The sequence below is a fragment of the Octopus bimaculoides genome, chromosome 5 (assembly GCF_046866305.1).
Source record: "Octopus bimaculoides isolate indiv1 chromosome 5, ASM4686630v1, whole genome shotgun sequence".
Lineage (NCBI taxonomy): Eukaryota > Metazoa > Mollusca > Cephalopoda > Octopoda > Octopodidae > Octopus > Octopus bimaculoides.
The window spans coordinates 29,687,912-29,699,945 of NC_142932.1; the positions used below are offsets into that span (position 1 = coordinate 29,687,912).

General features: G+C 34.3%; 1 protein-coding gene across 1 annotated transcript in view; it reads left to right on the plus strand.

The window, feature by feature from the left end:
• LOC149135456 (cytochrome P450 4V2-like) overlaps nt 1–12,034 on the plus strand; it is a 36,551-nt gene that overhangs the window by 15,379 nt on the left and 9,138 nt on the right. Inside the window, exons 5-6 of the mRNA XM_089351863.1 lie at nt 7,059–7,185; nt 10,654–10,824. Of these exons, the coding sequence (XP_089207989.1) occupies nt 7,059–7,185; nt 10,654–10,824 (298 nt within the window). The remainder of the gene's footprint in view (nt 1–7,058; nt 7,186–10,653; nt 10,825–12,034) is intronic.

A 12,034-nucleotide genomic window follows, 5' to 3' on the forward strand; every position in this document is an offset into this window, starting at 1 on the left:
GAATTCTGAGACAGTTAAAACTTTTGTCTAAAATCAATTACTAGCCTGATAGACCCTGCTATGTCAAGATGGACTTATATATTCTTCCTCTGCTCTCTCCCACTTGGTTTTAATATGTTGCCACATTTGTAATATGTCTTTTTTTCTACATTTTTTCGTGCAGCTGAAGATTGCTCTTCATATTGCATTTAAGGTAATGCTCACATTACTTAAATAAATTGAAGTAGCATGAAACGTGCGTACTGCAATCACTTTTGAAATCCGTGTTGCTTATTATTTGATTTTAATCACCCATCCTTTTGGGATGTGAAATTCGGGTGCCTTCGCATAAGTACCATATTCAAGCCTTGAATCTATATCTAAGCCGTCTACGAAACTTACCTCTCAAATCTGAGTGGTTTTTCTGGTACTTAATTTTGTTCAACAGGATAGAAAAGGTTAATGTAGAATTTTCGTTGAAAGACATTCCCTTACATAGTAAGGATACTTATATGTGGCTGTTAATCCACAGAACTAATGATTTTATTAGAAGAATGAGGTGGATTGCCTTCCACCATGATAGAAAAATGAAATACCCATCAACTGAAACACAAGATAGGACCTATTTTAAGAAGATTTTTAAGAGTAGAAAAAATCCACCTCCTAACCCACTACTAGAAAACTTTGAAAAAGATCTTTTTGATCTTATAGCTAATATAAAATATAGGAAGCATCCACTTAGAAAAAACTTTCATCTAAGAAAGCTTAAGGAATTCATCAAGTCAATACAGAACAAACCGGGCATTCTAGTCCCTGCTGACAAAACTGGAAACTTGTACCGACTGGATTATACTACTTATAAAAAACTGATCATGAAGGAGCTTAACTCCAAATACAAAATAACCTCTAAAAGAAATCTATCTGAGATCAACTTAAAAATCAAGAAAATTATGCAGGACTACGACCTAACAGATAGGACTGAACCACTGGTTCCAACTGAACCCAGGATTAATTTAAAAGATCATAAAAAGAATTTCGAAGATAACCCATCAGTGAGACTCATTTGCCCATCTAAGTCTGACATTGGCAGACTCAGTAAGCTTATACTTGACAGGATTCTACCTCAATTAGTTCCTAATTTGTCCTTAAAGTTATGGATCAATACAGAAGAAGCACTAGACTGGTTTAAATCTATTGACAATACTAAAAACTTCTCGTTTATTCAGTTTGATATAAATAATTATTACTCTAGCATATCCCCTATTCTCCTAAATAAAGCCCTCATTTTTACTATGAATCGCTCCCTCATTACTAGGGATAATATAGACATTATTTTATTGGCTAGAAAAACCATTATAGAATTTGATAACAAGCTCTGGACGAGAGCCGATACCCCAGAAAACTTTGATATACCAATGGGATCGAGCGATTCAGCTGAGGTTACAAACCTAGTAGGGACTTACCTCTTATATTGCTTAAACAAAGAAATCCCTGAACTAAAAGGTGGTCTATATAGAGATGATGCTTTATTCATCATCCCTAGTAATAGCAACTCATTCATTGAGAGAATAAGAAAGAAAATCAGAAAATTTTTTAAAAGTTTTAACTTAGACATTACTTATGAATATGGTAATAAAATTGTAAATTTCTTAGATACCACTCTCAACATAGAAACTAGATTATACCACCCATATAGAAAAGAAAATGAAACTACTAGATATGTAAGTAGATTATCCAATCATCCACCTAATGTATTAAATTCTTTAGTTAATAATATTTCTGAAAGAATTACTAAATTATCTTCCAACATTGATATATTTAATTCTAATTCTAGCTACTATAATATGGCCTTGTCTAAAGCTGGATATACTCAAAATATTGCTTTCCTTAACCCTGGTAGAACATCTCTTCTTGATACAGATAATAATAATAATAATAATAATAATAGTGATAGTGGTGCACATGGCAACAATAACAACAATAATAGAGATAATAATAATAATAATAATCATAGATGTTATAACAAACCTAATAACTTAAATAGTAACAACAATGGACCAAATAAAAAACAACCCTATTTACCTAAAAATCTAACTAATAAGAAAAGTAATAAAGTGCATTTTAATAGTAAACTTAATAGCAAACTATATACTAACGCTAATAATAAACCTATGTTAATAGACAGTAATGTTGAATCAAATAACAAAAATAGTAAACATCCCACAACTAAAAGAACTACTAATCACAATAATAATATTGTAATAGAAAATAATAGTAATCATAGCACACCCCATACCCACCCACACAATAAATTTAAGAGAAAAAATAAAAATTCTATCTGGTTAAATATACCCTTCAACTGTGCAATATCCACAAATATTTATAAAAAATTCATGAATATTTTACAAAAAAATTTCCCTTCTTCTCACAGATATAGTAAAATCTTCTCTTGTCATAAAATCAGAATTTCTTACTCTACCCTTCCTAATGTAGGTACAATCATAGCTAGGTTAAACAAAAAAAACATCAAGTCAGCTAGAATTAATGAAATTACAAATAATGGCCATATGAATGCAAATAATAATCCATCTAATACCAATAATGATGCTACCAATAATTATACAAATAGAAGTGAAAATAACAATAACGAAAGAAATTATGAAGATAGTAGCAATATACTTATTCCTATAAACCATAATTTCAACCAACAATTAGAATATATCAGTAACGACGTTACAGTTTTGACTGAAGTTGATGATAGACCCAATTCCAACAGAAGTAATAGTGATCAAAGACATAATTCATATAATATCAATAGGCCAAATGTGGAAGGAATAAGTCCAACTAATAGCACATCAAGATATGAATTAAATAATGATGGTAATAGCCAATATATACCTAATAGTAGAATTGAAGAATTGATAAATGATATTAGTGTAAATAATTGTAGTAATAATAATAATAGAGATATTAGAAATAATATAGGTGGAGTTGATAACCCCACCATGTGCAACTGTAGAAAAAAGTCCCATTGTCCTTTATTTGGATTTTGTTGTACCCGCAACGTAGTGTACAGATGCATCATTAGTACTAGAACAGAGAATTATATTTATATAGGGTGTAGTATTAACCTGAAACAGAGAATATATAACCATAAATCTTCATTTAGACTTAGACATAAGGCAAATAGTACAACTTTGGCAAGTAAAATTTGGGAGTTAAAAGACAATAGTATTAATTTTAGCCTTAAATGGGAAATTATAAGAAAAGCACAACCTTATAGAAATAATAGATATGGATGTGAATTGTGTTCTATGGAAATATATGAAATTTTTAAACTTAGGAACAATCCTAATCTAATCAATAATAGATTAGACCTTAGGGTATCATGTGTGCATTGCTCTACTCGCACTTTTAAATTTTTTAAAAAATAGGACTTTTATTTAAACAACTAAAGTTATCAAAATTTATAGTACCTTACTTCTATTATAGTCATCTAGAACTATCAACTAGCACATATTTATTTTGGTAATTGAAACTTTACAACATATATTCCTGATCTCTATCCTTAACATCTAATCTACTTAAATCAGTCATCAGATTCCTGTATTGATTATCCTTGTTATTTCCTAACATCCTTTCTTTTCTCAGTCCCTTAAACATCAGTATACACATCATTATAAACTAATATAAATCCGATAATAATTTTTATCTTTTATTCACATTATATAAATAAGGCTTACCTATGTGTCTCCTAAATAGTATCATTATCGTCAGCTAATAAGTTTTTTTAAAAGATAATTCAAAATAGTGTTCATGATCACTATATGCTTAATATACTTAATATCCTTAAATTTTACGCCCTATCCAGAGCCCCTGAATTCAATATTGACATTATTTCATGATTTTTGTGAAAGATAACTACATCTAATTTTATTTTATTAACATACCTCTTATTGTGTAAACATTAGTTAGAATTCTGTTGTTGTCTGTACCACTATACTGTTACTCTATTCAGACTAAAAGTAAAAAACCTATTTGACCCTAGGGCTATAATTCCTCAACATTAATTCCTCAACATTTTGATAGTAATAAAATGACCTGATACTACTATGACCAGTGAAACCTCTAGATTCTAATACTTTTATAGCCTTGCCCATGCATACTGCTTACACCTTCCCTCTCTTTAGAAGTAATTGTCCCTTTGCTATCACCACTAGATAAGAAACAATAGAATTCTGAGACAGTTAAAACTTTTGTCTAAAATCAATTACTAGCCTGATAGACCCTGCTATGTCAAGATGGACTTATATATTCTTCCTCTGCTCTCTCCCACTTGGTTTTAATATGTTGCCACATTTGTAATATGTCTTTTTTTCTACATTTTTTCGTGCAGCTGAAGATTGCTCATCATATTGCATTTAAGGTAATGCTCACATTACTTAAATAAATTGAAGTAGCATGAAACGTGCGTACTGCAATCACTTTTGAAATCCGTGTTGCTTATTATTTGATTTTAATCACCCATCCTTTTGGGATGTGAAATTCGGGTGCCTTCGCATAAGTACCATATTCAAGCCTTGAATCTATATATATATATATATATATATATATATATATATATATATATATATTAGACTATTGCTCTCAGTTGTGGTCACCACACAGTGTTAAGCGGACAGCAGAACTCGAGGCAATTCAGCGGCACTATACAAAAAAGATCGCCACAGTCCAACAGATGAACTACAGGGAGCGACTGAAGGCACTAGGTCTCTACTCCCTGGAGCGCAGGCGGGAGAGATATGTAATAATATACATATGGAAAATACTGGAAGGACTGGTGCCAAACTTTGGTATCAAGTACTACAGGAATGCCCGCACTGGTCGCCACTGCATGGTGCCAAAGGTACCGTCCACTGCATCTCACATAAGAACGAGATACTGCAGCAGCCTCGGTTTCAGAGGACCTCAGCTCTTCAATGCCCTGCCAAAACATTTGAGAGACATGCAAGACATTGATGCGGAGGTCTTCAAGACAAAACTTGACGCTTTCCTCTCCACGATACCAGATGAACCAATGGCTCGTAATGAGACGCAGTTTAGGGCAGCTGTGTCAAATTCTCTTATACACCAGATGTGCCATCAAAACTCTTGATTGGACCATGTCAGGTGGGGGAGAAGAGCCATGCAAGGAACGTGAAAATCACGGTGGTGCACCAGCATGACCGCAGCCACTTGGCTGAAACACATAAATAAATAAATAAATAAATAAATAAATAAATAAATATATATATATATATATATATATATATATATATATGTATGTATGTATGTTAGTATGTATATATATATATATATGTATGTATGTATGTATGTATGTATATATATATATATATGTATGTATGTATGTATGTATGTATGTATGTATATATATATATATATATATATATATATATAAATATATATATATATATATATATATATATATATATATATTGGAAAAAAAGCCAGAATGCTGAACTGGAAGCATATTTTAATAAAGATGTCTTCTAGCCGGTTTTCATTGCGAAAAAGCAAATTATCAAGAAGAAGGAGAATGAAAATGTTTTTTTACAAAGGAGTACAAAATGAAGATAATAATATATAAAACAATAATATATAAAAAAAATAAATATACCCATACATTATATTGTCTTTGAGCTTTTGTAGTTCAATAGTAGTTCATGTATAAACTGGTAGGAAAAATAAGGATGCATGAGAGTTGGGAGTTTTGTTAGGTTTAAAAAAAGGGTTAAAAGTTTGTGTTAAGCAGGAAATGTGGTGTCAAAACAGGAAGTGTGTGTAAGGGGAGACAAGTGTTTTTAGTTGGAGTTATGAACTCGTTTTCAACAGGACGTTTGTGTCTGTTCATAGAGAAATAAGGTCTCTGAGGGGTGTGTGTGTTAAGAAATGGTTGGAATTTCTCTATGAAAAGATTCTTCTTGTTGATTCTTTCTTGTGTGGAGATTCTGTCTTTACATTGATAGAAAGGGAATATAATGAATTTAGGGTTTTTGTTTCTGGCGCAAGAGTCTATGTGGCCACTGAGTGGAATTTGGCGGTATTGAGGGAGGTTTATTTGTTCCTTATGGACAGCTACTCTTCTCCCATGCTGGAGCACCGCCTTTAGTCGAGCAAATCGACCCCAGGACTTATTCTTTGTAAGCCTAGTACTTATTCTATCGGTCTCTTTTTGCCGAACCGCTAGTTAACGGGGATGTAAACACACCAGCATCAGTTGTCAAGCGAAGTTGTGGGGGGGACACAGACACACAAACATACACACACACACACACACACACGCACACATATATATATATACATATATACATATATATGACGGGCTTCTTTCAGTGTCCGTCTACCAAATCCACTCACAAGGCTTTGGTCGGCCCGAGGTTATAGTAGAAGACACTTGCCCAAGGTGCCACGCAGTGGGACTGAACCCAGAACCATGTGGTTGGTAAGCAAGCTACTTACCACACAGCCATTCCTGCACCCATATGTTAAAAGTTATTATTGAAAGTAAAGGAAACACACCCAGTGCACTGTTACGACTGTTATTTTATTTCAGTATCATAGCTCTACACACAATTTTCCTCGTTTGTTATGACACACTTCAAAAAATTTGTATCATCCAAACGACCAAACAGTTGTTAACTGAGTGTGCCTAGTTCTTTTCAGTTCTTTTCAGTTATTTTCAGTTCTTTTCAGTTATTTTCAGTTCTTTTCAGTTATTTTCATTTCTTTTCAGTTCTTTTCAGTTATTTTCAGTTCTTTTAATCTACCAGCTGACGTTAGACAAATATACTAAGTGTATAGTTAAAAGGGCCATCCTTATTACTATGCATTGTTATGCGGAATGTAACCAAGGAGTGTATACCGAAACAATTACTGGGGACTGCTGGTGATCGAATAACTGAGAACATCCTCACCAAGATCGACACAAGTCTCGTCATATTTTGTGAAGTATCGATTTTATGTTGATAACTAATTTTAACAGTAAACTACTTAATAAACCATTTTGTGTAATATTTTAGGATAACACAAATATTTGCTCGCCGATTACTATCTCCGTGGTTATGGCCAGACTTCATTTTCAACATATTACCTACAGCAAAACAATTTAGAAAATGTATAAGCGTAGTTCACGATATTATTTACAAGGTAGGCAAAATATGTATTTTAACATCACCTGCATGTTATGTTCACTTTTCTATCATCATCATCATCATCATCATCATCATCATCATCATCATCATTTTTATTATTGCTTTTGCACAGTTTCTAACGCTGGAGATGTACTACAGTGTCAGCTGTTCACTACCGGTGAATTAAGGTAACACCTCTTATTTTTCAAGCACCTTCCGGAGTATTCGAGCGGTTCCAAGCAGTGCTGTTTTCTGCAAGTGCTCCACCCTTATTGAAGCACCTATTTGTTCCACGTACTTTCCGAGATTTTTGTTCACTGTTTCCAGGGCTCCGACAATTTTTGGTATTACTGTTATCTTTTTCATCGATCCCAAGCTAACCTGCCATATCTCTCGACTTTTCTTTCTTCCCTATCACATACCTTGTTGTCAGCTTGGCATGCTATACTTATGATCCAGCATAGTTTGTTTTCTTTCTCAGTTAAGACTATGTCCGGTTTCCTATTCTCAATCTCATGGTTGCATAGAATCATAAAATCCCATAAGATCTTTGTATTTCTATTTTCAACAATGCCTTCAGGGTTGTGGTCGTACCAATTTTTTTGCTCTATCAAGTCCATACTTGTTGCAAAGTGTCCAGTGGACAAGCCTGGCTATATTGTCGTGGCGTCTCTTATATTCCTTCTGAGCTAGTGATGTACATTGGCTGGTAATATGCCATGCAGTTTCACCATTTTGTCCACAAATTCTGCATTTATCGCTTTCTGCTGTGTTGCCTATTCTGTATTTTATGTAGTTTGTTCTTAGCGCTTGCTCTTGGGCAGCACAGATTAGAAACTCCGTTTCCGGTTTTAAATTACTTTTAGTCATCCATAGCCATCTTTTTCTCTCTCTGTCTTATCTTCAACATCCCTATGAAATTGACCATGCATTCTTTTCTTTACCCACCTATTTTCAGTTTAATTCATTTTTAACCATAACTTGTACCAGTTTCGAAGTTTGCTAGCATGAGTTAAGTTCCCTTCTTGCCATAGCAGAGTGAAAGTGTGTGTGTCTGTGTGTGTGTGTGTGTGTGTGTGTGTGTGTGTGTGTGTGTGTGTGTGTGTGCGTGTGTGTGAAGGAGAGAGAGAGAGAGAGTAATTGACGGCGTTCATCAAAAATAAAAATGTAAATTTTTTTTCTTAAACACGAGATAAAGTCTTCAAATTAAGGATGTTTTTGAAAGACACTATATTTTATGATCAGATTATAAATACTTTCTCACACAACAATTAAAATATATTTATTTTAAATCACTTATTTATCTATGTATCTATTTATCAATAAAAGGCAGGATGTTTTTGCGTACGTGAAAGTAATTTATGCACGTCCACAAATTAGGACGCATGTCGCTCCAATTTTAGGACATTGGTTGCGATCATGGCGGATAGAGGTAAAAATCGTTTTTCAGCCATAACTTTTACCAATTTCCACGTCAGTGAAATCCCTAAGTTTGCTAATATGAGTTAAGTCACCTGTCTAGAAATGACCAGAAAGAAAAACAAAGGGTAAATTTTTAGATTAACACCCGCACGATTTTCACTAAAAAAAAAGAAGAAAACTCGGATTTTTTGCGTGGAATCAAGTACCCTGACCTCCTAATATGCTGCAAATCCCTTACTTTGGTTCGGAATAAAGTTGAGTAGGGCGAGAGGGGATCACCCCCACCCCCATCCCGGTATCATTGGAATTTTTTCTTTTTTCGTTGAATGAATTCCTGTGACCTCCTTATGTGCTACAAAACCCTTTTTGGAGTTCGTAAAACGGGGTGAGGTGAGGTGGAAGTCACGGAAATTTTACCCAGCCCCAACATATTGCAGAAATAAATTTTTCAGAGTATAAATTACATGGTTCGTTATTATATATATATATATATATATATATATATATATATATATATATATATATATATATATATATATATATATATATATAGTTTTAGGGAAAAGAATCAAGTTTCATGAACTCATCGATGAAAATTCACTATCACATATAGAAAAATTAATAATTAAAAGCACAAGAAATGAGTATAATATAATACAAAGTAAATATAAGATAAAGATAATAAAATGACTACAAGTGTTTCATAACTAATTTTCAAATAGAAAGGAAATTTAAATCAATTAAAATCAATTAAAATTATCGAAAATAAATTCTATTAAAAAATACAGCAAACCTTCGTTGCAATTTTCTTCGATGCAGTTTTCCAAGGCAACCTTCTGCAATGCATATCTTCGATGCAACTTTGACCGATAGTACCCCTAGGAGGGGTCAGGTCTAGATCGGGATTAGTCGCTGCCTTTTAGAAGCTTCTGAGCTCCCTTTCACTAGGCTAGCTCAGGCTAAGGTTAAGGCTTAGTTGTGATCCGAACATAACCTCTTCTGACACAGAAGATCGAGAGCCCTTTTGGGCGTTCTATTTTCTTTGCTGGAAGGGATCCCAACCCATGGGCGAAGTGGGGTTAGATGATGGGTTTGGTGGTTTCGAAAGGGCCAGCATGTGCAACCTTATCACTTCTGCCAGTCAAACTCCCAACCCATGCATTCCCGTTGCGACACTGATTCTGCAGAACTGGGTTGGATGTGAAAACCAACTTTAAAGTATAAACATAGATTTTTTGAATCAGCAATGTTGTGTTCGGTTAAGTCTTATTGAGGGGCGTGAAAAATCAATAAACTGATTCCTTATGGGGTTTTCCATTTAATCAGGATTTTAAAAATCGATAAACCGATTCTTTATAGGATTTCCCACTAAAATTGGCTACACCCCATTTTCAACCATAACTTTTACCAGTTTTGATGTATGTTGTTCAAACTTGATGCCGGCGTTACTTACGACTCATGGGATCTTTGAATGCTTTAAGTTCTCAAAGACAAAAACAAAAAAAAAAACAATCGCTGAGTGGAAACATCAATAAACCGATTCTTTATGGTATTTCCCAATCAAATTGTCCGCAACCCATTTTCAGCCAAACGGATTTCGCACAAATTTGACGTGTTACTTGGTTTGGATTGAAACAAAGCGCCTGATTAGCTTAATAATCCTAACTTAATCCCGGGCAACGCCGGGCTATACTGCTAGCTCATAATAGTGGTGTGTGCGTGTGTATGTATGTATGTATGCAGGTAGACAGGCAAACAGGCAGGCAGGTATGAAGTGAAGCACAGAACCCTGTCAGTTGACTCCTATCACAATAGCTGGTAGAAACGTTAGCATGCCGAGCGAAAAACTTAGCGGTATTTCGTCTGTCTTTATGTTCTGAGTTCAAATTCTACCGAGGTCGACTTTGCCATTCATCCTTTCGCCGTCGATAAATTAAGTCCCAGTTGCGTATTGGGGTTGATCGAATCGACTGGCCCCACAATCCCCAAAATTTCGGGCCCTGTGCCTAGAGTAGAAAAGAATATTATTTAACACAGTTCCAACTTGTTTTATTTTTTATAGATAATCGATGAACGCAGTGTAGTATATCAAGAAAATATGAATAGCAGTAAAGAGGAACAGGCTCGGAGAATGGAAAATATTACCTTAGTGGATACTTTTTTTGATAAGTACTTCGAAGGAAAAGTCGACAAAAAGTTCATGAGAGAAGAGCTGGAGAACGTTGTGTTCGGGGTAAGTTTATTTCTAAATATGAATATTCATTACATGGTAATATTTATGAATATTCATCATATGATAAAATATCTGAATTGGCATCGTTTTTATATCATCTTTCATAAAACAACCATTTATAATAATAGATTTAGAGTTCGATATTTCGATCTACATGGGATTTCTCTCTACCTGTATATAGGAAGTGGAAGAAAATAAAGCATTAAGTCTCCTGGACGTTAGTATCCTCGAAGGACTCATTGGGTTGGTTATCCATTTTCCATGACGACCGAGATATTCATCCGGAAGTGAACGCTAGTTTGCTGCTGGGTTACTTATTTACAGCGTAGTGGACAAGAGCAAAGTGGAATGAAGTATTTTGTTCATGAACAAATTTTCCAGTCCGGGAACCGAAACCACGATCATGAGATCGTGCGTGCATCATCCTAAGCACTAGGCCACGCGCTTTCACTAGGTTCCTAAACATGATAGGCAGATAGCGGGAAGCTATGTTGATATAGGGCAACCTCTAGTTTGGTTTGTGGTAGGGCTTGTTTGAACAGGAGACCATGTCCACCGTAACATCTAAATAGTTTACAGTGGTAAAGTTGCAACCTTGAGGCCCATGGGGCTAAGAGAGTTAATTAGGGTATTCATAAGTCTAAGTTATGCCCATTGGCTCCTATAGAGCGTCATCTCTATGTAAACCAATATAAGCTTTGCTTGGCAGAGAGAGCAAGAATCCTGAAAAACCTGCTTGACCCGGAGGCCCTTTTAAACTTCAGGAAAGAAGCCTTTGGTCAATCTCTTAATAACAAACATTTCCACTTACATGCTTAGAATGCCCCATTTGTTGAACAGCAGCTGTGAAAGTCATCATTGTTGAAACAGATGTAAGAGCCATTCCAGACGTATATCTTTTGTTTACAAATCTAGCTGAATATGGCATTCTTCTTCCTTCATTTAAACACAAGTTAAGTGCTTCTAAATTTTGAGTTTGATGAGACGCCTATACAGCTGAGAGCATTAAAGGTGTGAAATTAATGGTCACACTTTGACCGGCCGTAACTAGTGGCCTTATATATATATATATATATATATATATATATATATATATATATATATATATATATATATATGCGTATTTACATATACATATATGTGTATGTATGTATGTCTTCGTATTATTAGTCGTCTCACTCACCACATGACAATCACTGTTGCTTTGTTT